The sequence below is a fragment of the Toxorhynchites rutilus genome, chromosome 3, assembly GCF_029784135.1.
Source record: "Toxorhynchites rutilus septentrionalis strain SRP chromosome 3, ASM2978413v1, whole genome shotgun sequence".
Taxonomy (NCBI): domain Eukaryota; kingdom Metazoa; phylum Arthropoda; class Insecta; order Diptera; family Culicidae; genus Toxorhynchites; species Toxorhynchites rutilus.
Window position 1 is genome coordinate 270,947,072 of NC_073746.1, and position 27,919 is coordinate 270,974,990.

General features: G+C 37.9%; 1 protein-coding gene and 1 long non-coding RNA gene across 3 annotated transcripts; one reads left to right on the forward strand and one right to left on the reverse strand.

Moving 5' to 3' along the window:
• Window positions 1-27,595, forward strand: LOC129778986 (uncharacterized). 2 transcript variants are annotated; one of them, XM_055786201.1, is made up of 6 exons: window positions 1-571; window positions 12,114-12,286; window positions 12,661-12,771; window positions 13,552-13,692; window positions 25,815-26,937; window positions 27,000-27,595. In XM_055786201.1, the coding sequence occupies exons 1-6, from the start codon at window positions 132-134 to the stop codon at window positions 27,463-27,465; spliced, it is 2,454 nt and encodes an 817-aa protein (XP_055642176.1). In that variant the 5' UTR covers window positions 1-131; the 3' UTR covers window positions 27,466-27,595. The 2 variants fall into 2 exon arrangements, with proteins under 2 accessions (XP_055642176.1, XP_055642177.1); XM_055786202.1 differs by lacking the exon at window positions 1-571 and adding an exon at window positions 4,593-5,190.
• Window positions 16,531-17,365, reverse strand: LOC129778987 (uncharacterized). The gene is made up of 3 exons (XR_008743540.1): window positions 16,930-17,365; window positions 16,825-16,874; window positions 16,531-16,765 (listed from the first exon to the last, which is right to left on the reverse strand). It is a non-coding gene; the product is annotated as an uncharacterized LOC129778987 (long non-coding RNA).
• Window positions 27,596-27,919: the final 324 nt, after the last annotated feature.

Consider the following 27,919-nt stretch of genomic DNA (forward strand, 5'->3'; position numbering starts at 1 on the left):
TCTTGTCGCGTTAGGATCGGGCTTCCTCCCAACTGGGGATGGTCATAATCGTTTGGTTCGTTCGGTAAATTATCAGACATCATCAGCATGTTTCGAGCCATCAGTTCGTAATACTTATTCGTCATTCGAGGATGCTCCCATCGAGTGGCAGTTTAGTAGGACCAGGGCGTCAGTCCTGTGCCGACAGTTTGCCCTCTCCATCGGTTCACGTACCATCAATTTCGGCTACACTTTTTAACGGATACCCTTCGCCGCGTGGTGTGTGCGGGAGTAGCTTCATTTGCGAAAATGGGGCGGCCTTCGATCGAGTGCAAATGCAAAACGGTGGCCTGGGAGTGATACGGTGCAGTGCGTTGGAGAATGGTGATTTGGTGAATAACTTGAACCGCCGTGCTAACGATTGTAATAATGAGCGCGGTGGCGCTGGGACGACGGTCAAAACGGGCCCACTGGGGTTGATGAGAATGATTTGTTCGGATGGGTTCATCTCGGATGTCTCGACGAACTCTGACGCTAGTGGCGGCCGGTCAGGAAATTACTGGATGCTTATGATAACGCCAGTAATAAGCAGGTGAAACAGTCCCTTATCTGAATAAATTTCAACTAGGAGAATTGATATACTAAATTATAATTCTAGTATATTATTGCTAACAAGCATCGATATAAATGGGTTTACCGTAATAACGCTGAAATTGGCCTGTGTTCACAATTTGTTCATACATATAGGAATTTTCTTTTGAAAAAATGATGATGGTCCCACCTCACTCTTCTACCAAGGTTTAAGCTCGACGAGTTATATTGTTGATGATAACTGTATTACGACTTTTTTTATGGCATCACATTAACCCGAAAGCAATTACATTTAAAAAAACAACACACATATATTACTTATCGGAATGCTATCTTTTCCGAGTTCTAACAGCTTAGCTAACCCAGGATAAATTCTAACAAATAATTCAAGCCCATTCATATCCCAAGGCATGTCAAGAAAATTTCCACTCCGATAAAATTTTTACAATATCTATGTCAGCATCAGCCTTGAATTTACAAACGATTTTCTGCGTTACTAGATACTCGACAACAATCTGCAAATACGATCGGGTTCGAGTCCAGACAGCTTCAGACGCTTCAATCAGCCTACGGTATAAATGTGTCTACCTGAACCAACCAAATCTATCGCCACACACAGAAATCTCGTTGAATTAACAAGAACACTTTGATATAACGTACCTTTCCCTTTCAAAATTGTACGTAGTATCGAATTGTATGTTATATCGGAGCATAATAAAGAACTCAGGAGCATAACTTATATTACTTTATTGTGTTACTGTTTGGGAAAAGTTAGTAAATAATGATGAAAAAGTTCAACTAGAAGATGAACCAACCTTCCTCATAATGTTTCCTCTCATACTGTTGATTAAAACTTGATTCATTTAGAATCGGAAATCACAAAACCAGTTGTATCTCGAGATTGGTTAAAGGTATAAAAAATATTGTTATACCAAAATACAGATAATTTATTTTTCTCTCAGGAAAAAACATTCCTCTACAGTTTTGATGACTTTTCGTACTTTTCTTCGGGTACCTTCCATCAAAGTTTAGACTCTCTGTTGGTCAACCTCAGCGGCCATTTTATTTCACGATCTCTTCATGTCTGCAATATCCCGAGTCACTTTGACACTCTTCTTCAACATCGCTTGACCACTACCCAATATTTTTCTACAGGGCAAAATTGGGGGTAATTGGGAGGATTGAGGTCTTTTTCAATATATTCGATCCCATTGTCACGGTATCACTGAAGCACCTCTCGACTGTAGCGGCAGCTTTCCAAATCACCAAAACTTCACTGTATGTTTCCGCAGGCACTCTCCCCTATACATTTTTGAGTCCATTGTATTGTTTGTGACGAGAACCTTGGTTTTCTGTCCACCGTTTCATCCAAATTCATCAGCGGAAACGATCTTAAACTTGCTGGGAACGCTGAGAACTGTCCAAAATCCATCTTCACCTACGTTTCGTCATCCATCAGCATGCATCCTTCGTACTTCGTCAAAACCTAAACCAAAAAGAGTGGCCAAAAGACGCGCTCGAAACGCATTCTTCTTGGCTTCAGGGTACTGTCTGGTTGATTGCATATATTTATTAATTACGATAATCTTCACGCATATGGATTCTCCGGATGTTACATTGGTTAGAGCTGTGTTTGTAACGATGTCGATGTCGAGAGTACCGGGTTTGCGTTAATCATCTTTATGCTTTCAACCTCCCGGATTTATAATGTTAGTGTCCAAATCCTGCACAACTTTTTTAAATCAAAACGGATCAACGTGAGGTTTTCCAAACGATTTGCTGTCAAATGATTTGAGATACGCCTACTATGATCTATGAGCTATAAAATGAACAGTGATTCCGGATGCTAACTGAATCAAACCTTAAGGGCAAAAATAAAAAAATAAAATGATCGCTTGCACCTTTATTCTTCAGCATAAGTTTTCAACACCTATTCTGCCGTTTACGCATAGTTTTTTTTTTTCCCCAAAATATATTTTTTATTAAGGCACATGTGGCGTTAGCCTGACGGGGCCGGGAGTCCAATATTTTGACAATTTTTGTCTTACAACTATGTTAGTAATATGTAACCGATTACTCGCGATTGGCTCGAGGTTAGTATTACAAGTGTTCTCATAATTGGTATGTTGCAGTCTTCGATGCTCTGTACGTGTGCCCGACACGGGCTACTTCCTATTGGGATGCAGCTGACCATTAATCAGCAACGCTCCCTAGTCTGTACCCCATATCTAGCGTGGTGCGTCTTTCTCGACTCGAGGAATCCAGGATAAAATGGTCACTAGCCGGCGCAATCATCAGCTCGTGTAGAGTTGTCATGAGCGGTACAACCTTTGGCTCTTGTTGAATGATCAGTGGACTGCACAACCTTCGGCCCGTGCATCTGTAAAGAGTGTGTGTATGTATTGCCGCGACTAAGTAAAGTTTATCGATCGGATAGGAGGGATATGAAACGGGGACACAACGAAGGAAACATCATTAAACGTTGACATCGGCGTTTCTGAGGAACAGGTATAGATGAAGCAGAAGATCCGGATCCCGGCTACCTAAGATATCCCGGACGGGGATATCCGATTGTCTGCCTTTTGCTCTCAGTGCTCTAGAGAGCTGAGAGCGAGCAGCATGGAACCGGATACACGACCAGACAACATGCTCGATGTCGTGGTAGCCATCGCCACAATCACAAAGATTGTTTGCTGCGAGCCCAATGCGATAGAGATGCGCGTTTAGGTTGTAGTGATTGGACATAAGCCGAGATATCACGCATAGTTGTCCCATAGTCCGCAATCAAAGTTTTCTTATACTTGAACCGATTCATTCATTATGATTCTACGAAACATGGTGGGACAGTTATGCCTAGAATATCATCATGAGACAATTGAGCTTGATGTAGTTTTTTTAAAAGCTGGGAACAAACAATAACCGATCGTAAAATCGAACAGCATCTCCGAGAAATTTTCATATGTTTGAAAAGCAATCATATGGTAATTTTATTTGATTTTGTATAACTTTATAGGGCAATAAATTCGGTTTAAAAAAAGTATATGCGGAAAGCGTATTCAAATTAAATTACCAAAGATACTGAATTCAAAAAAATGTAAACTTTTCTACAGTATTACTCTGATAAAAGAACACACATTTTGATGTAGGATATCACATGTACAGAAAAAAATGCAGGTTTTGACCAATGTTCGATTTTTCGAACAGTCATTTCCAGGAAACGAAAGATTGAAAAAAAAATTGAACATCGGGGTTTCTTTAACGCTAATAATCAAAATTGAATCAATGGCTTTCGACAAAAACAATATTTTTCACAGCTACTAGGTTAACATTAACGGTAGTCTGATGGTTTCGACAGAACTTTTTCAGAAAGAGATTTTGCAGATGGCTTCTCTATCAACACGAATGAACAGTCAGGAGTTCCAAGAAGTACTCGCGAATCATTTACTGTGGCTTTTGCACCGAAACCACCGGGATGATTGGGTATTCAAACAGGACAACGTACCAGTTCATAGAAGTTGGAAGAAGTTTGTGATAAAACTACCACTGTGGATAATGTAAATCCGATGTGCCCCACGATTTTATTTTAGGCTCATCAATGGCCTAGATTAATAAAAGAAGGGGTGTGATCACTACTAACTGCTACATGTCTAATTGTTTTATAGCTTTTAGTACATAATCTGTATGATTATTGTGTTTATTCACAATGAAACCGTTAAATTTAAAAAGTTTTTTCTACTTATTGAATTTTCAAGTTTTTTGTACATTCTGTATATTTATCTACAACGAAATCATTCAACTTTTTTTCTTACTTATTTTTTTCGGATTGTTTTTATGATGTAATGTATTCTTTTAGTAGAACCGATTAATTTGATATTTTTTTTATTGATTTTGAATTTGAATGTTTGATATTATGGAATACGCATAATTATAATGACAACATAAATCAAAGTGTGTACTAAATTTGAGAGCAAATAATCGAAAGGAAGGAAATTTTTTATGTGATACCCATTTGCGGGAGATCCAGGAAAAAAGTAATTGCCCATTTTGTGACTGAGGCCATCTTGGATTTGAATTTTCCATGATCTGATCTACTGTGTTCTACTAGTCAAGCCCATTCATTTGATATCCATATCGATGGGGTCTTGAAAAAAATTGTTTTGTGGTGGCATGCATTGATGCATTGATGAGATTTTGAGAAAATATGTAGTCCGCCAGTCTTATCCCGGAGCAGAAACGTTGGACATCGTGAGGCACTTTGTGACCGCCGGATATAGACGATCCGATATTCACAATATCCTCACTCTTTTGGAGTGTCGAGCGGAAACCTGGTTTCTGCTGCCCGACCGTAAAGTGTGGCAGAAGCTAAAGAGGATAACCGAGGGCAAGGTAGCCTCATTGTTCCCCACTTTGGGTCAGAGGGTCCATCTAAAGCGGTCAAACGGTGAAGAAGTACCTGGCCAAAATGGGCGTTTTTATGCGGAAGCGTCAATCGAGGCCGATCGTGGCAATCAACCAGAAGGAGTGGCTAAAAGTGCTGGTGAAAAACATCTTTCCGGCTACACGTGACTTCGTGGTCACGATTAATGACGAGACCTACTTGACGCTGAATGGACACGATTGGTAGGTGGCTTAACTTACCCCAGGGAGGTATGCAATGACGTCAAATATATCTTCCACACTAAATCCCCGAAAAAAGTTCTTTTGTGGGTGGCGATCAGCGAGAAGGGGATGTCCGAGCCGCTGTTCTTTTCTTCGGTGTTTGCGGTGAACGGGGAGAAATACAGTAAGAAGTTGGTTGGATTTGGCCTCGGCCCACTCGATTAAGTATATCACGCTAAAAAAAATCGTGTGATATAACGGAAACGCTCGCTTACTAAGCGCTTACTAATCGATCGTGAGTTCAATACTAAGGGCCCCCAATTAACCATCTTTGTATTGTTATAGAATAACTACGTCTACTCAGCAATCATCTGCGATTGATCCTCGGTCGAATGGAGATCGATTCATCCATACAACTGCTCTGCTCTGCAAGAAACATGTCATATCAACTGTATGTCTATCATGAATTCCGTTTTGAGTGCTCACATGATTCTTCATGCTGTCCTTAGAAACACCCATCAATTTTTTGGAGAAGCTGAAAAAATCCGAATTTTCTTGTCAATTTTGTTTATGTTAGCCATAAAAATTACAATATACAGAGTCTGTGTCAGTAAGTTGCATTTTTGTTTTTTCAAATTGTATACTAAAAACAGTCGCTTAACAATCGCTCGTTGCTGAGAAATGATATATTCGAAACAGATATTTTTTTAAAGGAAAAATCCTCTTTTCCCTCCTATATGTGTGATTTAAACTCTGTTCTTCGTGCAACATGCGAAATTTTTAGTAAAACATTTATTACAACATTTATCACATGGACACGTAAAATAACACAGTATAACATAATATAATGAAACTGTTGTTGCAGTGCTTTTCTCATAGTAATTTCTCGTATTTTCGTATTTTTTTCTCGTTTCCCATTCTATCGCATTACTCAAATTTTGAATCGCCGTTTTGTATGAATTGCATTTTGTTATTAGATCGCATATTTCAGAGCTGCTATTTCCGATTGATTACTATGACTATTATTTTTTTTTCTTCATCTGCAACTTTTCCAACATCGATATCTTATATAGATATCGATATAGATATCTGACTGACATTTCTTATTTTTCTCGGTATATTAGTTTTATGTTTTGAATTATTCCCTGATCCACCATTCTGTTGGCGTTGGGCAAAGATGTTGAATTTGGTAGTTTTTTCTTGAATCAACCCATTGTCAGAGGAAATTTCATCCCCATAATGGTATGCAATGCATTTATCTATTAGCGAAATGGCCTTAGGTTGCAGTCTTTTTCGGAAACTTTTTGAATAAACTGATTTTGAAAGCATTCAAGAAATAGTTGTCGCTTGAAACATCTAGGGTTCTTCGATTGTTCAATTATCATCAATGGATATTTATGAGTACCAGAAACATTGGAACATGAAAATTATCGGCTCAAACTGGGTATGCATTTCATTTCACACAATCGAAGAGAAAATAGCTCAGAATTGCTCATAGTTTTTTATTCTGAGCTTATGAAAATAGTATGCTTTCAAGCTTTCGAAAGAAATATGTGGTATGAGCTGCATATCCCACAATAATAAATTTTTTCATGAATACGGCTGATCACTTTAGGCGGCATGAATGCTCAAAAATATTTTTATCTGCTTAAATTTCATGTTTTGTTCAAAATTTAACGACAAATTGAACTCTTCATATAATTTCTCATTTATCGGAAAACGTGATGAAAGCGAAATATTTTCAGTGATTAATTCGAGAGTGATAAAAACGAGACGTGATATAAACGCACAGTGATAAAATCGAGGCGTTACTGTATTCGTTTTACTGGCAGAGAAATGTATAGTATAACTCTCCAACTATGTTTTCTACCGTGACCGGAATAAAACGCCGCAGAAAACAACTCCAAGATGACGCGATCCGAATCCACCACCGTCGGAAGCGGCGGTGCCTCGCATGTAAAACTGTGTTCCACTGATAGCCCGGTTAATTTGAAACATAGGATACGATCCTGATTCTGTTCCAGTTGTTTTCTGTGGCGTTTTATTCCCGGAACCGTTTCTACTGGTCGATGTAGTTCATGAATGTAAAAAGGGGGGAAAACAGAGGCCAAATCGGATGTCCATTTTTTCGATATGTGGTCCTGAACCGACCGCCTATTGTCTGAATAGTGGAAATCGAATATCGTATGTCGATGCCATTTCGGAATCGAGGGGACGACGTTAGCATATGTCAATGGGTGCGTGAAGATGAAAATAAAAATAAAAAAATGTGTTATAGTGGGACGAGCAAACCGTTAGAGCAGGGTTTCTCAAAGTGGCCGATATCGACCCCCTGGGGTCGATTTCGGTTTTCCAGGGGTCGACAGAAACCAAAAATTGATTTTGGGGACGACGGAGTCTGAATATCGACCCCTATAAAATAACACAAGTTCTTATTTGAAATGTTTAAGATGCTCCATAAGTTGTGTTACGTGAAGCTCTATATTTCCTATTGAGAAGAGATGTATACATGGTTAGAATACTTTCCAAATGAATAATCTATGTTGGTCATAGAAAAATAATTCATATATTAAAGCTGACGGGCCCTTCAGGCTTAACACTTAAACTGTAAATAATATGTAACCATAAATCAATGTAAATAAAACATCATTTTACTACTACTACTGTGTTACGTGAACCACCTTGTTATAAGAATGACCAGCAAAAAAATCTGCATCAAAAAACTAACGGAAAAAATGGAAAGAAAGGTTTATTTTCATTTTGAATTTATTGTTCTTGTTTATGGTTTGCCTAAGTCGTATAAATACAACAACAAAAAATCATAAAAACAAGTTTTTTCATAATAATGTATTATGTTTATACATGTTTTGTTGAACTTCACTTTTCTTAAATTTTCCGTCAATTTCATCCTTGCTTCCGAAAAAGAGTCCATCATTGTGGAAGCTAACCGATCTCAGAACTTTGTTTTGTTGGCATTGTGAAGCGAGGATATTCACTCAACACACGCCGATGAATGTCGAATTATCAATAAGTGTCCCAAAAACATCCTTAGCAGGAAAGGAGAAGTGAGGTGACATTTCATATGATTCAACATTTTTATAAATCATTATTTAACGACGAAAAAAGGCAGACAGAAAATGAACTGTAATTAATTTAACATTTAAATTTGAATTTGAAAAAATATCTTTAAATTCTGTGTCTTTGCAGAAAATCTGTAATTCTGTATACACAGATTTTGTATCTGAAATTTGGCGAAAATTCTGTAAAATACAGAATATTTTGTATATGTGGCAACCCTGAGAATGACTAATATCTTAGTAAAAAAATATTATTGCTGTACATTTTAATAACTCAACAAGACGACGAGTGTGCCGAAGTATAAAAAGTACAAGATGAAAAATTCGGCAAGTAATAAAACGTGAACAGGTTCGTGCAAGATGATGTGTTTGAGCGTACGAGTCCTTCAGGCATGTTTAACATTTCTCTGTATTTTAAACATATACGCTATTTAACACGAAGGAAGTCTCCTTGATGTCCTTCATGTCCAAGAATGCTCCTAATATTTTACTGTATAACATGCTTGCGCTTAGGTTGCAAGTTCATATGCGTTCTGAAATACGTTGGAGCTGGAATGATAATGTACTCAACTTCTAATTTATTTCAAGAGATTACAAGGTATTTACATAGCTAAATGAAGTGAACTAGAATAAAGTGATTGAAAAAGAATTTACAAAATTCTTGGTCATCTATGTGCATGGCGCAACCAAAAAAAAATTTTTTTAATTATTTCAGGAAACTTGAGATTGGTCGCGATGAGGGAAAAATGTTATTCAGATTCTCTCTCCAGCTGGAAGAGTCTAAATTACCCAGCAATGAAGCTCTGTTCTTATGTTATGTTCGATATACTAAAGAGAAAAATATGTGTCAAAAATGATTTTTGCTACATATACAGCCATTCCATGTCAAACCGATATAGTGGTTCTCAGATTTTCGTGAAAATTGATAATTTTTTTCTCTTTATCGCAAACAATTAGACCCGTATTTTTTTAATTTCTCGTTAGGGTTACCATTTACGTTTAAGGGTATAGATGGGCAAAACGGTTCACCTTAATGAACCGTTCAGTGACCAACCGTTCACTTAAGTGAACTAGTTCTTTTGAGCAGTTCACTCACTCTTTCGTACATTAGAGGGATATGCCAAAGCATGTATAAAAAAGTGTGAGATGTTATGTAGAACTGTTCTTTTCATTTATAAAATGCTGTTTGTTAGCAATAATTATATGTCCGAATTTTGTTAAAAATATCTTAGCAGAATTGAAAATCAAACTATGATTTTAAAATTTTTATTTAGTTTGAGCCGTGATTCATTATTTTCAGCACAAACTAGCGTTGCGCTGTGTTTCTTCAATGTTCTGCAATAACTGATATAGCAAAACTGTACCAAAACGCGAAAGACTTTCTCGAAATTATCGAGCACAATATGATATAATATAAAAACATTTCATATCAGCGACACAAATTTTTATTTACTGTTGAAAAATACTGTTTAAATCGTTTCGCTTTCAACTGTATTTTTTGTGAGGTAGATTTGCATATCTTACTGAAATATTTACCCTCAACTTAAAAATATGAAATTAAAAATTTATTTGATAAATAATCGAAAAATCCAATTTAAGAACCATCTTATCCAGAAACATTGCATTTTTTATGAAAACGACAAAACCGACATCTTATTTTTGTTATTTTATGGGGCTTTCGTTTGTTTCCATTCGTTAATTTGAGGACAATTTACCTTGCAGCAGCATTCGTCTATCACTTGTTCGCTCGCCTTCCTCTTATACACCGATCACCATACACAGTTCGTTCTGAACTGTACGCACAGTTCAGCCAGCGGTCAGTTCGTTCTGAACTGTATACACAGTTCCGCCAGCGGTCATCGTAAACAGTTCGTTCTGAACTGCATACACAGTTCATCGTTCACCGTACAGTTCGTTCTGAACTGAACTGTATACACAATTCAGCCAGCGGTCTTCGTACACAGTTCGTTCTAAACTGGTTAAGCAGTTCATGTGAACTGTTGCCCAGTAAAAAAGAACGATCGTTCGTTCACTCTTTTTATTGAATTAGTTCTTTTGAACAGTTCATGAACGGTTTGCCCATCTCTATTTAAGGGTGGTCCGAAAAATCACTTTTTTCACTTTTTTGGCGTCGTGCACAAATAACGTAACGTGATAAGGGGGGAGGGGGCGGGGTAGTTGTCGAGTATTCGTTACTTTCTGTGTATCAGAGATAGGAAATTGCGTTACGTAGGAGGGAGGGGGGGAGGTGGTCCAAAATCCGGATTTTTAGCGTTACGTAATTTGTGCACGACGCCTTTCCTGAAATGACTTTTTTCAAAAGTTCAGAACTTTTGAACTACTAGACTACTACTAGCAAAAAATCTGAGCTCTAGATCGCATCAGTCTAAAGCTCGTTGACCACCAAGAGTAACTTACATAGCAAGATTTTGAGCTTTTTTGAATTTTTGTTTCAACTGCAGGGTGACGATTTCAACTTGATTGAAACAATATCAAGAATATCGACTCTTCTGAAAAATTTCAAACAAAATTTAAGTAGAAGAGAATATTCACAGTTTCCGCATTTGTCAAAATTATCACAAAAGCTTCAAGACCATGTTATATTATCATATGTCCCTCACTTGGATGCATTACACAAGGCTAACTATTTATTACACTTGATATTTACTAAATTTAATCTCTATTTATTTTGTTGAATATGATGGGAAAATATTTTTTCTTCTGATTATAGTGAATTCCAACACTTTTGGCTGGTTTGTCACATTACTTCCATTTTATGGAAAAATGTCTGGGGTGTGAATTGAACTCGCGACCTTTTGCGTGAGAGGTGCGTATGTTACCACTACGACAGATCACTTCCGTGAGAAAATAATGTCAAGTTTGTTCATTTAACCAACTGCTATGTTAATTGATAATTATTAAGTAAGAAAAAAAAACAAAAGATAGGATTTTCAAAGAAATTTGGCTAGGGGGGTCTAAGGTATGACTAAGTTCTGGAAAATGGGTCTCTTGCCCAAAACAGTTTGGGAACCCATGCGTTAGAGCAACGCGTGTGTAGTTAGAAAAAGAAAGCTCACATGCAACCGCAAACGTCAACGGTCAACTCGTCGCCGAGTTAATCAAAAGCGTCTTATAGCACAATCAAACATGTTTCCACGATCGTGAGCGCCGCATGAGTCAGGCTTCAGGACAACCAGTCGTGCTAGGAATGGAAATATCAAAAAGTATCCAAGTGTTACTTTTCTTATAATAATCGCATACATAAAAAAGTATTATTATCAAGGGCACTTATAAATATCTAAGAACTTTACATTTCCATGAGTTTAGTGGGTAGATAGTGTCCGGTGGTGTTATAGTTCCCATAGAACGTATCATTTACACAATTGTCTGGTTTGTGCTCTTGAGAGAACTTCCAGTGTTCCGCCATAGCATTACAGATAGTGTTAAGCAGTCCTAAAAATGAAATTTCGCAGGAAGCTAATTGGAGTTCATACGATAACATATTGATTGTAATTTTATTATTCCATCGGAATTCTTGTTTCAATTTTTGAATATTTGTATTTTGGGAATTGTATACTGGGGCCATGCGAAGTGAATCGCGGTCGAATTGTAGTAATGGAAATTAAAGCAAATGCTACGTAAGAGCGCTTAATAAACAATTTATACAGGGTATCTTCATCTAATTTCGAGGTGATTATAAACAGCGTTCAAATGAACCTAAAAACTACCAAAAATAAATATGTAGCGAGTGCAGAAAAACTGGAAGGTGTTTCCTATCACAAGTTAATATTTTTAGGGTTTTGTTTTGTATATCCAACAAAAAATTGAAAGCTGCATTTTTTGGATCTCCCCTGGTTTTTTTTTCAGTTTCTCCGTGGCTTTAGTAATTGCCGCCGTAGCCGGACCTCAGTGGCTTTTAACCGAGGAAAAGATCCCAAATGGCAACTATAACGGAACGATGAACTACAACCTGAAGGACGAGGGCATTTATCTAACAAAATACACCAAATCATCACTCTGGATGCTTTGCAGTAAAGTTGGTAAGTTTTTCTGTGTGTTCTACCCTAGAATCGTATAGTATACGTTCGATTGATCCGGAAAGAAATCTGATTTGCCTCGAATCACATAAACACAGTGCCTCTGATTCTGACTCCTAGAGGGAAAATTCAATAAAGAAAACCGATAATCGGAGAGGAAATGACTATAGACGGATGCGACACAGTGTTCCACGTTGCGGACGCCTTTTCCCCGTTTTGCGGTTTTCTTGTGTCAGATGTAATGTTGAAAAGAGATGTCCCACTTCGAAGGGTTTAAATTTCCGTTGGGGAAAATGATTATCGAGGGATTTTATGTTATAATTGAATGTTATTATATCTATTATCATTGTATTTGATATGAGATAATTTTCCAACAGGTGGCGGTACTATGGGTTCCCTGTCAACCGAATTCCAATGCAATCTGATAGATTACTTTCCACAGGAGGACTACAATCCGGATCCACACGATTCGACAAACGCGATTCCATGTGAGTACTAGAATTGAAAGTTGACTCGCTCTTCGAAGGGAAAAGTAAACTGTATTTCCTCCCTAATTAGAGACAACTCCTCAGTAGCATAATTTTTGCTCGTGTGTAATGTCTTGATTGACCGCCAATGATACCCCACATCGCCGTAAGGGAACTGTAATGGCGATATTAAATCCTATTACTCGCATCCTACCACTATCGCATTGAATCCCAATGCGTACCGCCTTTGATGTTTGTCCGATGGGTTCATCAGGCTATCAATACTTCCGGATAATGCTTCGACGTAGCGTTATTTTTTATTTCAAATTATCCTACGTGTTGATGCACTCTTGTAGAAGAAAATATAGAGTACACCTGACCCGGAAGGATTAAAAAGCTATATGTATAGGATACGGCTCAATCGTGTGACGAAAGGCCGCTGTGGGAAAAGTACGGCACGGTGATGACAAGAAGAGCGAAAATTGATCCTGTTATAAGTGAGGCATGCATTTGGGGTCATTAGAATCCTGGAATGGTAGCTGCTGCTGTTGAATTCATCGAGCCTACCTTCCATCCCACCCTTTCAGATAAGTATACATTTTGAGGACGCGGCAGGTTGAATTTTTTTTCTCTCGCTTTTTATAATACGAAAGTGCGTTCGTTCCCTTTGCGCGTTGTGTTGTATCGCTTCACGGGTGATGTCAAATTTCGGCGCTATAGGTGCTTTAGAAACTAAATTGGTACTGTTAAAAGTAGTTTTCATACTGACTCCCCTTCTCTGCATTCTGTTTTAAATTTCAGATACTGTCATCCGTTCGGTGCCATTTTTTCTCGCCTCTAATCTCGTCCTGGTGATAAGCTATGTACTGTTCCTGTTGGCCATGTGCTCGTCCAAGCACAAAATCTGTTACTTTGTATCCGGGGTGCTATTTATAATATCAGGTAATTGTTAAAGCGTTTATGTTTTTATAGTTGAATTCTTTGGAGATTCGCAGTGTAAAAGAGATTGTTGAAGACGGGAGTACATAAATGAACATCAATGATGATTAGTTCTTACTACCTTATACGTTGAGTTCCTCTCTCACGAATTTCAACCTTCGTCATGCATCATAAACCAAGACTGTCTATCGTATTTCTGTCATTCTACTATAAATTTCGATTTAACCATGCATCGAGAAATACGTGATATTCTAAAACATATACGTTTTGTGGTTATCCTACTGATCTTTTCATCGAAATTTCGCGAAGTAAGTACTGAAAGAATGTTTTTTACTGATGGATCATACATTAATGGTTCCACTGGTTTTGACATACACTCGACAAAAAAATTAGAGAAACAAAGTGCGAAGTTGAAAATTTCAACTAATTTTTGACATGCTGTAACATCGTAAAAATCGACGCATACAGATGGGATACACATCATTTTAAAACTCCAACTTTCAGGTATTAGAACATATTTTCATTTTGGTGTGTGTAGCTATAGTGGACAACAATATCAGCATAAAAAAGGAAATTGTTTTTTTTTTCTTCGCCAACCAACTCAACAGCCAATTAACCTTATCAAACAACTTTCATTTGGTTCCTAAAATATTCCTGTGGGACATTTTCATACAGAGATATTTCTGTTTGAATGCAAAATTTCCCCCTCTATCTTTGATGATTGATAATTGTATAAATAATGATCGCACCGCAAATCGAAAGGTCAGTTTTGGAAACTCGTTTTTCAAAATTCAAAATATTTTCGTTAGAGCAATAAATTAACTTTGCACAGAATTTATTGGAATTTTGAAAACTAACCCTTAACTTTGCGGTGCGATCATTACTTATTGAATTATCAGGTTTTTTGTAGTGTTTAAGAAAACCATCTGTAATTTTGCAGATATTGCAGTTAGTTCTAATATTGGCAGGGAAATTTTTAGCCTAGTGTATCCCCGGAACTCTTGTGAACGTTTCATATTGATAGGTTCAGCAAAACACTACAAAGAATCTGTTTTTGGCACTTTTTAAATCGATGCAAATAATTTTAATCTTTTTTTTTTCGTCAAAGCAGTAAATTAACTTTATACAGAATTTATTAGAGTTTATAAAACTGCCTTTCAATTTTTGGTGCGATCATTAACTCTTGGATTATTGATCATCAGAGACGAAGGGATCATTTTTCGTTCTAGGAACCAAATGAAAGCTAATTAATTAGGTCAATTGGGTTTATTGAGGCTATTGAGTTGCTTGTGTTAATCCACACAATATTTGAAAAAACAGGAAAAATGGTTTTTTTTCTTTCTTCCCGATATTGTTGCCCACTACACCTACACACACCAAGATAAAATCATGTACGCAAATATTTTAATACTTGAAAGTTGGAACTTTAAAATGATGCATAAGGTATACCGGGACAAGTTGAAGCGATTTTTTCGAAGTTCAACTTGAAAGTTATCTTAAAAAATCACTCAATCACTAAACTGAAATCTGTTTGCAGCATATACAAGGTGTGACAGATGACTTTCGATAAAAAATAGAGATTCACACTGGATGTTTCGAAAATTATTGCTGTATGAATGAATGACGACAAATTCAAAAAATAAGAATTATTCATATTTCGTCCCTCAGTGTGTTCTACGTAAATTATGAATACACAAACATGAGACAAGTGAAATTTCTTAATTTTTCAACTAGGGGTCGTTCAAATATTACGCATTTTTTTACTATTTTAGACTCCCTCTTCCATACACAACATGTACAGGTTTTTTGTAGTGTTTTGCTGAACCTATCAATATGAAACGTTCACAGGAGCAGGAGCATGCGCCGTGCACAAATTACGTAACGCTAAAAATGCGATTTTTGCAGCAGCAGTTTCTGTCGTTACATTTCACTACTTGCAAAAGGCCCTGGGAAATATGTATGACCTTTCCAAAACGGGTTCTCGTCTGGTCCTCCATTCACATTATTTATGATTACTGACTTGATATTTCCTTGAAGCTGAATAATCTCGAATTCAGGCAGCTCACTAACTCTTTCAAAATCGAACCCATGAGAAAATGCGTTCAAAGAACAGTGCCTTCCTGAACGAACTGCATCGTACATTGGACCACTGTATTAAACTGCTTCAGCATGAGCATGGTATCCTAGCATCACTGACGATATGGTAATTGCAGCAACTAAGAACATGAAAACTTGCACAGGATGTGGTCCGGACGGCATTCCATCACTCGTCTTGAAAGGTTGTGTAGACACACTTGCGTCACCTCTAGCGACACTGTTCAATCTGTCCTTATCTTCCGGTGTATTTCCGAGATGCTGGAAACAGTCGTATGTTTTTCCAGTATATAAGAAAGGCTACAAACGGAGCGTTTCGAACTATCGAGGTATTGCTGCATTATGTGCCACCTCGAAGTTGTTTGAGCTGATCGTGCTTCAGGCGTTAATGCAAAGTTGTTCACAGTATATCTCATTGGAACAACACGGATTTATACCTACCCACAATCCGTTTTGCCTGCCAAGATCGGGTCGATGAAATGTCAACAATCGACCTCAAATGCTGCCACCTTGCAATTGATTTATCGACCTTTCATATGCATTCATCGAACAACTTGACGCCACTTTTTTGCCAACATGTGCAAGGCGTCGACCTGCATGTAACGCTGCTTTCAACACTGATTGTCTCTTGTTTGTATTGGTTTGTTATGAAACATGAAAAGGAAAAACATTGATCAATTTTAATCATTTTATTCAAAGAAACACAAAATGCATATAAAATATAAACAAGTTATATAATGCAATCGGTGCATTCGGGTTGTCTGGATTGACGATTCGAATCCAGCTCCTTTTTCTCCTTGACACACATATGTGGCTGAGGAGGTTTCTTCAATGTGCGCGAAGCACGAGATCTCCGATATGGAAAGTTGCTCGAAACACTATCGATGGTCAGGTCCAGATGCTGCTGCTGTTGATGTTGTCCCCTGGAACAGCCACCATGGCTTGGAGGATACTGCTACGGGAAAGCCGATGCTGTTGACTGCTGTAATAGAAGTGGAAATAAGCACTGTGGTGATGGGGGAAGTCATTTTTCTCATTCACCAGTTGATGGAAGCAAAAAAGCCACATCATCCGAACGGGTGTATTCATAGCTGAAATAAAATACAATAATTAGTATTTTAAAATGTCTGCTATCTAATAGTATACCTGGTAAGAAACCACTTTGGGAGAATCTGATAATGTCACATCTTGCGTTTGTGATTAATTTCCACCTGTGGCGAATCTACACCGTCAGTCTCCCCACACTGTTGATCTGGCTTAGCATCATTCAATTCAATACCGTTCGTGTCCTTACTTCGTTGGTAGAAATGTCTCAGAACGGAATAAACTTTCACTGATATGCATCTGCTCAGTTGTTCCGTATCGAAATTCATTGCTTGTTGTGCCTGCTTCTGGGCAACGTAGTCCGTATGCATATGAACTAGTTTAGCTTCCGTGTTGGACCCAATTGCGTTCAGGAATGCCGCCGGTAGCAATCCGTTCGTTCCAGATTCATAAAGTAAAAACCTATCTATTCCACAAACTCCAAACTGAAAAATAAAATAAAATGAAAAACAGAAAAAGATTCCATACTCACCAGTTATATGATCCGGTTTAGAGATGTGCCATCCGCTCATGAGCTGTTCCGAAGAATCGACTCTTTGAAGTGAGTTGACGCGGAACAGCTCGCAAAAAAAATCAAACAGCTCTTCAGCTCACTTTGATGATGATGAAGGAGAGAAAAGAGCTGTAGAATTGAAGAGAGTGTGTGAGCTGTAATATTCAAATGAACTGACCGTCTCTCGCTCTCCGTGTTATGATATCAGTTCAGTTTCATTTGTTCCTTGTCTTTTCAACTGTTATATTCGGGTTGACGGAATTGGGCTTTGTTTTAGGGGGCGCCAAAAATAATAATTGACTTTCAGGCAGAATGAGCAGGTTTTTAAAATTCAAATTATGAATGAAAATTAAAATCTGTGTATCAAATTAGTCTAAAACACTTTGTTTGTAGGCGGTGAAAAAATCTCAAAAAATTCTTCTTGAAGACAATTTTATATTATAATGAAAAGTCTCAGTAAAAATATCGGAAATGTATAGACAAAAATTCATTTAAATTTTAACATTTTAAACTGGCTTCGTCTTCTAATCTGATAAAGATTACACTATCGAGTTTGGGACCCAAATTGAAAGTCGCCACCAGATGTCGACACTGACAACTGAGCTGAAGAGCTGTTCATAAAGAACAGCTCTTCTAGATGAGCTGAGCTGATCTGAGCTGTTCATCATGATGAGCTGGATTGCACACCTCTAATCCGGTTGTTTTGGTGTGAGATGACAGTTCATCGTTGAAGAAAAAGTGATGCCGATTCGTTTTGTTAATCATTCTGTATTTTCGACCAACGAATTTTCGATGTTACGTATTTGGGGAATAGGCATGACAGTATGGATTTTCAAAAGGAATAAACACACTTTTAAAATAAAAATTATGAATGAACATTATTTTTCTCAAATGAAATTAGTACTCAATGTAAATGAAAATCACTATTGCATGCAAGTGATGAAAAAACGTCATACAAAAATTATGCCTAAAGATAATTTTATATTATAAAGGTAAGTTTTTGTGAGAATATCTGAAAATTTATAGAAAATAATTTAAACTAAGGTCAGGAAAACGTACTTCAAGTAGATAAATAAAGCCAAGAAAAAATTTTCATACAAATTCTACCAATTTAAAACTGCCTTCGGGCCGACTAATCTGATAGAGAAAAGGTTCCCTCATACAAACTAATGGCGTATCCAGATGTCAACATCGTACCGAATAGGCACCAGCGTTACGGTCAGTGTTAGGTCGATGATTTTTTCGTCGATTGGATTGTGGGTAAGCATTCCACGACCACTAACCCATATTCCGTTTTGCCTGTCAAGATTGGGTCGATGAAATGTCAACAATCGACCTCAAATGCTGCCACCTTGCAATCGATTTATCGACCTTCAACATGCATTCATCGAACAACTTGACGCCACTTTCTTGCCAACATGTGCAAGGCGTCGACCTGCTTGCAGAGCTGCTTTCAGCACTACTCGCCTCTTGTTTGTATTGGTTTGTTATTGAAATGAAATAAGAAAAAAATACATAATTATTTTTCATCATTTTATTACAGATAAAAATAAGCCATTCTGCTCAGCTATTTAGTTTTGCAACTCATTTGCAAATATGTATATATATTTTAGGTGGAGATGGTTTGCTTATGGCAAATCTCAAAATCTGAGCAAGGGCAAGACTCCAATAGCTTTTCATATTCCCGTTCCTCCCGGCGATCCCATTCTTCAATGGCTTGGGGGTCACCAGCATTAGAATCCTGCACTGGAGGATACTCGTCGCGTTTTTTCTTCGTTTTAGAATTGGTGTCGATGTCTCCAGGGTCTGAAAAGACAAATTCATTACGGCATTATTCTCATAAAAAAAATGGAACTTACATAATTGCTGATAATGATTAACAGTCTTGGATCTCATCCTCTCATCCTCATAAAGTTTTTCGAAACACCATCAGGTCAGGTCCTGTTGTTGCTGTTCTTCGGCACGGTCACCAGGGCTTGGATGATACTGCTGCGGAAATTGTTGATGCTGTTGGCTGCTATCACAGTGGCAATCCACACTGTGGTGATGGCGGAAATAATCTCGCTCACAGGAACCAAAATAGCCTTGTGTTTATAGCTGAAACAAAATAAAATAATTAGTAAATGAAAAATAGAAATAGAATCCCAACTCATCAGTTGTATGATTCGAGTGTTTTGTTATGAGATGACAGTTTGGCGGAGAAAAAAAAACAGTGATGCCGATTTGTTTTGTAAATCATTCCGTATTTTAGATCAACGAAGTTGATCGTTCTATGTTAGGTCGATAATTTGTTCGTCGACTGGATTGTGGGAACTTGACGTGCTTCACCTCGTTCGTGATACATCAAATTGAGAATGGACTACAAGTAGACGCTATCTACACCGACTTATCCGCAGCGTTTGATAAGATGAATCATCGAATAGCAGTAGCTAAATTTGACAAACTTGGAATGAGTAACCAAATGGTCATCTGGATCCGATCGTATCTAACTGGTCGTAGCATGGCAGTCAAAATTGGAGATCATGTTTCATCACCGTTTCCGGTTTGGTCTGGTGTTCCGCAGGGCAGTCACCTAGGACCATTTTTGGTCCTGCTGTACATGAACGATGTCAACTTCACGATGAAATGTCTGAAACTCTCGTATGGCGATGACCTGAAGCTCTACTACGTGATACAGCAACCGCGAGACACATTATTCCTGCAACAACAATTGGAAGCTTTTGCCGAATGGTATCTAACAAATCGTATGTCGCTTAACGTGTCGAAGTGCTCCGTTATTTCATTCGGGCGTAAACACACACTTTTCTGCTTTGACTACACATTGGCAGGCGTACAACTCAAACGCGAATCAACAGTCAAGGACTTGGGGATTCTGATCGTTTTAAAGATCACGTCACATATGCTGTATCTAAAGTCACTTCGCAATTGGGGTTTCTTTTTGGCTTTGCCAAAAAATTTAAGGACGTTTACTGCCTAAAAGCCTTATATTGCTCAATTGTGCGTCCTATCCTGGAATACTCATCTATTGCTTGGTCATCGCACTATCAAAATGGAACACAACGCATTGAATCAGTTCAAAGGAAATTCATTAGGTGTGCACTTCGTCACCTCAGCTGGAAGGATCCTTTGAATTTGCCAAGCTACACAAGCCGATGTAAGCTCATCAACCTGGAACTATTGGACGCAAATCTCTTGCAGGGCAATATCGATTGTCCTATACTGCTCAGTATGCTGCACATTAATACCCGTCGTCGTCATCTACGATCACACTCATTTCTCATCATACCTCACGCTAGAACGAACTATGGCCTACATGAACCAGTGCGGAGTATGTGTCGTGTTTTCAATAAGTGTTACTTTGTGTTTGATTTCAATGTGTCACAAGAATCGAATAAGCGCAAATTTAGACGATTTTTTTGTTAGTTTACGGTGTTGTCAGTTTTAAAATTTGTGTTGTTAGTTTAAGTTAGTTTAAGTACTAATGTCATTGGGATGGAAATCATCTGTTGGCAAATACAAAGCAATACAAAGCAATACAATACAATCCTACGATAACGGACGAAAAGAGCTTTTGGTTTTTTTTGAGGTTTTTGAGTTTGTTTTGTTCAATTCAACAATCAAAAGCAAAACGTAGTTCAAAACAGTACAATCGGATTTCGTCGTAGCTGAATCTCTCTAGGTTATTTTGAACGACGGATTCCAGTGAGAGCGGACGAATTGGTTCGAGCTTCAGTTTTTCCTGGACTAATTTAACCACTTCTTTTCGCTTTAAGCTGTGTATTTTCAATTCATTTGAAAAATAAACTTTCAAAGGAAATGAACTTTCACGACATTATGAGTGTAATTTTGGAATTTACATTTTCTGTACTTTAGTAAGAAAAAGATAAACGATGTTATTTATTTATAATAACGCTATATGCATAAAATAGGTGAGATCGGATAAAAAAATATTATTAACCTCAAGCCATTATTGCTATGTTATTTAAAAATTTTCGGCTAGCTGCTTGAGCATATAGGGGCCCGTGAATTTATTTAGAAATAAAAATGAATTTTTGTTGCGTAACGATCACGCCTGAAACACCCTCCTTTCTATGTCAATAAGTAACGCAACCTCGACCCACTCCACACTCACTCGCGTTACGTAATTTGTGCACGACGCCTATGATAATCACTTTATTGGAAAGACATGCATTTTGACAATTTTTCGAATTTTCAAAAAAAAAACCTATGTAACGCTTTAGGTATTGTCCTAAAATTTCAAATTATTGTAATTCGTTCTGCGGCACCCCGTTGCTTCAGAACCGATACCAGAAGATACCAAGTTTCAGACAGTGTTTATGCATCCTGCTGTCAACAACAAATCTGTGAACCTTCCCGAAATTTGTCAGTGAGTGGTAGAGTCTTGCTCTTTTGTTTTGGTCATGGCTTTCACATTATCTGATCACTGATGTACACGACCTTACAGATTAACAGTTCAATAATTTCTGTATTGATGAGACATAGTTTTCATGCTAAAATATATATTTTTCGCGTTTGTACCTCATTTTTAGTCTTATATTGCATTATCCGTGATTTTCGTTATACGCGATGGTCTAGCCCGACTATTTCGCGGATAATCGGGGTTCTACTGTACTTCAAAACAAAAATTAACCGGGAAAACCGTAATGCACCAGGCAAACGTCTGCCTTGCTAAAGGATCGTATCCTATGTTTCAAACTTACCAGGCACTCAGTCGAACACAGGTTTGCGTGCGAGAGATCGTTGTTTCCGACGGCGGATCGTGTCATCTTGGCTGCTTGTGCCGTCTCGATTCCTTATCCTCGTTAAATGGGGACTTCGGCCCGATTACATTGTTTTCAGAATAAATTTCGGAAAACGAAAAAACAAATTATAATGAAAATTGCGCTTTTTTCTGTGATGAAGGTCTCGATGCAGCCACGAGGCTTTTCGTAGCTTTTCAGCCGAAAAATCTCATTCTGGCGGATGAACAACAACTTGAACTCCAGAGCTGTCTTTATTCTACGACGACGATTAGATGCAAGATGTTCTGATAGATGTGCCAAGATTTCGAAGACATGTGTTCGTTGCAGGAACAACAGACAGACGTTTTCATTTGGAATACACATGAAGCAATTATTAGAAATATTGCCGACATTATTTTAAACTGTTTCAAACGAGATGTGTATCGATTGCGTCTAATGAAAGAAGCTTTTTGAAGCCAAAGCTCATTAGAACCCATGTAGATTGACTATGTCGCAATCTCGCCTGAACGATTTTTCGATCTTGTCAGTTGAAAACGTATTAACAAAGGTGAGAGATTTTAGAGAAATTATTGATATTTTCGCTCCAATCAAGGCCCGAGGACTACATTTCTGATATTTTTGTAATTGATTTTAATAAAGTTTAATTCTTCAACTGTATACTACATTTTGAATAAGTTTGTAACGTTTTGCATAATTTTTTTTTAATATTTGTTTTTTTTTTGTATAACACAGCATAAAGAAAAGCCCGGCCCGGCCCGGCAGCCTGACACTTCCGCACCGGGTGCGAATGCTTCACTTGACGCCTTTTATTGTAGTATCGGAGATCTCCATATCTGGAGACCCCCCACTCTTCTCCGTTACACTGAAACTTCTGCCATATTTTCTAATCTTATAATTATATCAATTTTATATGCACCTCGTTGTACCAACCGAAAGGCTGACCGCGTGATAGACAGCTGACACAGACAAGATGGTGTATCGGCCAACAATGCGATGAATCGGTATAGCTCTTCAACACCACTATTGTTATTGTATTGTTGTGAAAATACGGCAATGTGAGAAACAATACCGATGGTACGGCTATAGAAGAAAAGGTCACAGCGTCCGCTTTTCCTCCGGCTGTTTGCGGCACTGGCGCTTTACTTTACCTTTTTTTGTAATTCCGCGACATCTAGAATCATTTAGACCAGGAGTGGCCAAACTTTTTCAAATGTAAATCCAGAAAATATTTTTTCTCCTACTTTCAAAAGTCATTGCATTCAGCCTCCTCGAAACAAAATTATTGATTCTTGGTCTGTGATATGCTCGAGTATAAAAGGGGTAACTAAAGGAAAATTATAGGTCATGCTAATACATATTCAATGATAAACTATTCTATAAAATAAAAACAATCATCGGTTACTAAATAATTGATAAGTAATACTTTATTAAGCCTCATCAATCAATATCGTTGAATTTTTAAAAGAAACTGTCATTTCTGAACACAAAAAGCACTTAATATTTGTCATAAAAATTCACTCAAGATAATTATTTTATTCCAGAATCACCAAAAGGTAAAAGAACTAAAGATGAAACGGATATCGGGTAACTATCCGGTATCCGGCCTATCTGGCCAATATTTGCTATATTCTTTGCAGAAAACTTGATACTCTATTAGGGAATATTCATTCTATACGGAAAATTTAATCATAGTTCATTATTTTTAAGTAAAAATACGTTTATTACTTCCTACAATGCAAATAAAGAGCCTCGCCCTCGTTCTCGACTCGAAGCTTGCCGAATATCCGGTATCCTGCATCCGGCCAAACTACTATCCGATTCATCACTAATAAAACCTATCTACCGGAAATATTGGTTCTTATTATGTAAATTGAATCGAACATTCAATCCCTATAACTATCACACCGAGCAAATTTTCGTATTTTTTAAATCGATAGAATCTTATCGAATCGAGTTCTTTGAGTTTGCGAATTGTATATTTTGAAATGCTGCCTGAATGTTTCCCAAACAAAATATCAGGAATGCAACAAGCAAATCAAATAGCTCGAAAAATTATGCCGAAAGCTTTCACCCGATTGCAAAATAGAGCTAACGAGCAAAATTCTGTTCATCTAGAATTACTTCATAGGATACAATATTTAATTTTAAAAATTTCTAACTTCTCATTCATCACCGTTGTTCTAATCATGACAATATTTCTTGGAAGAAATCTGCACAATTAATTCACATTACTTATTATAGTTTTGAAACAAAAATAACAATAAATTCGCAGTTTTCAAAGGCGGAATTTTCTCTTCAAAAATGTAGTTTTTATTGATTCTCGAAACCTTATGCCGAATGTTTCCAGCATTTTCAATTGGTTAATTTACAAATAATATGCATGGAGGAAACATTGTTAAAATTGTCTCTAGTGGCAATTTTTGCTCTATTACAAGTTATGTCGAACAACTGGATGTGTTAATATAAATAACTAACAATCTGAAATAAAATATCAAAACGGGAACTTTAATGAAAAATATCTACTCTTACAACTAATATGTTTTATTGAGGTCGCCTTATAAAATGATCATGGCAAAAAGCGGATGGATATTTGATCCATTTTATTCGGAGGTAGCTGGTCTAGGATAGCAGCTGGCGGGCACCTAGGAATATCTACGCGGGCGACCTGTAGACCGCGGACTACCGTTTGGTCATCCCTGATTTAGACCGAAGGAAAGTTTCAAACTTGTAGGACCAATTCACCCCACAGAAACATGATCAAATCACCCCACACAACATGCGAAAATTCAAATGCAATTAATTTCATTCGTTGTTATCAAACATACAGTTTCGTTGCATCAAATTGTTCCTCCTCTGTAGGCGAACAGAACTTTACTGCATAATACACGAAAAGTTTGTTTAATCAGCGGAAAAAAAACCTTAAAACAACGATCGAAAAATTAACATTTTCTGACAATCAAAGTGATTGCTTTGTTCATGCTACCGCTTTTCTCTACTTGTGAAATTTTACCAAAGTTTTTTTTACGTTAGGAACATACGGTTCAACAATGGAAGGAAATGACATTATGAAAAATCCAAGTTGAGCTGTACTTTTTGAGATAAAGGGGTGGTCCAAATCACCCCGCGTTACCCTACGGATTATGCGTGATATTCACAAACCCGTTTGAGTGAAAACAAAAGCACATCACCGATACCGAAGCCAATAAGAGTATTGTTGTAATGGTATTAAAGACGCAAACAACTGTACTGTAGAAATTTTTGAACTGGAATAATTTTCATAAAGTTGAAAGATGAAAAAAATACCTAAATTTTTGCTGTTTCGCAGTTCCTAATAGCACAATCAGATGCGTATCACCGTTGGTTTGCGCCGCCCGTTTAGGCGATCTTGTGCGAGCCACCGATGATACGTGTTTATCACATTTAGAGATTAAGCAATAAGTTAGCTCTATTCGGATGCGGGTTTAAATCAAACATATACTTAGATGAACTAGCTTAAGGCTGAAACGCTCTATAATAAAGACAAAAACAGACATGTATTGGAATGATGCTCATTTCCGGTAACTGATGTAGTAGGTTGTTATGAGGTGTGAAATAAATAAATAATACATAACTATGACGTGTGCAATGGAACATTCAAAATACGAATATAACTAACTACACATTGTTTCCAGGTCTGCTGATGCTAATCGGTCTTATCATGTTCATTTCAATCTTGAAAGCGGAAATCGGCTCCAAGCTACGACCCCGCTCCTCTCTTCAAGCGCCATTGTTTATCTTCCGTTATGGGCAGAGTTTTCTGCTCTATGTGTTCGGGTTCATCATAACCGAGTTATCTGGTATCCTTAACGTCTTGATCTACTCCAACCTACACCAGCAGGAGTTCAATCGATCCCAAACATATCCTACCTACCAGAGCCTCAGCGGTAATTACTACAATATCGCTTCGATCACATCCAACGCCACCCAAGCCAAATCAAACGAATATCCAGAGTATGACAGCAAGCTGCCTAGGATATATTTCGACAAAAATGAAGACTGTGCGGTTCATCGCGTCCGCGAGCAACGCAACTTGGTGAGATGTTTGAACAAGCTTTACACTGAACCAGCACCGGAGATGAGAAGTACAGCTACTGCAACCTCACCTCCGTCGGAGGATGTGGACATTTCGGCACCATCCGGAGTGGAGCTCACCGTGGAAACGGGGAAGCTCACTAGAAGTGTGTCGACTACCACCGACATTATGCCGATGGACGATCAGAAAAGTACTGACAGGGGTAAGAACGAAGACAACACCAAGAATATATGTGGGATTTCGAAACAGTATCTAACAAAAGAACTGTCCAAGGAGAAACTTTTCAACGAGTTTTGCAAAAAGGTTGGACCCAGGCCGAAGCCGAAAAATATCTATTACATTGATGATGACGGGAAGGACAGCGATGGGTTCGACAGTGTTTTTGTTATTGAAGGGAATAATAGCGACGATGATAAATTTAAGCGTCGGAGGAGGAACTCTATGATGGAAGAAGGCGCGAAGATGCATCATATTGAGCGCAGACAGAGAATCAAATCGGATAACTCATTAGATCAAGTTCAGAGACATAATGATGCGCATTCTAGAATCAGCTACGATATGAGACAAACGTTACCGAGAAATTTTATGAAAAAGAATCATCATCTGATGAAGGATCAATCAATCACAGATAATCGTGGGGGATTCAATAGTCTGGACGACTTAGTGGACCAGAGTAACTGGAATCGTAGGATTTCAGCAAGTGGCATTCTTGAACCTGTCAGGTATGTTCTGTTTTGCTCTGTTAGTCCTTCAAAGCAGAAGTGTAATTATTTCGTTTTTTTAGACTCAACTCGTCGCATGATCATTTGGAAACAATTTCACCTTACCATCAGGGAGCTAGATGGCCGAAAACCATTCCCAAATCGACGACCGATTTCATCACTATGCAGCAACAGAGGCGTCTACGGGTGCCATCGTCTCCTTCATCTTATGTCGAGTATGCGGTTAGATCGCCAGTTCAAGTACACCGAAGCTATGGAGATTTGACTACGCATCAACAGCAGCGCCCTCACTATACCCGGATTCAGCACCCCACAACAGTGTTCAGTTATATCTCCCCGGGAATAGAGTCTCCATTTTCGGGCAACGTATCGCCAGTGTTCGACTTGGACAGGATCGAAAGCGAACGTCGCAAATCTCACTCCCAACTGTTCCTCAACAGTCCCGGCCGAAGTAGGTCTGTATTTCCGGTCACACGACAACAACAGCAGCAGCAACATTATGACTACGTTAATGGAACAGCAGTTTAAAAATAAGGATGCCAGAAAGGTGATGGTTCTTTAGCTGTGATGCTAGTAGGATGATAATCTACATACATCAATAATGGAAATAGATGTCGCTAATTAGTTTTAGGCGTCGTGCACAAATTATGTAACGCGAGAAGGGGGGGGGGGGTTCGAGGTTGCGTTACTTACTGTGTATTAGAGATAGAAAATTGCGTTACATGGGGGAGGGGGTCCAAAATCCGGATTTTTAAAAGAAGAAAGAAGTTAACAATTTTACCAGTGAGCAGCTTGAGGTAGGTCTTTAAATAGTCCAACTATACAGTTTAATGTTGTGACAAGTTATTAGATGGATATAAATAAAGGTGCCAGTTAGTGTTAAATGAAAACCAAGAACGATTAGTGTAAGTGTTGTGATTCATACTCATATACGGTTTCAAGTGAATTAAACGTGTATATTTTATTAAGCGAAATGATTGAA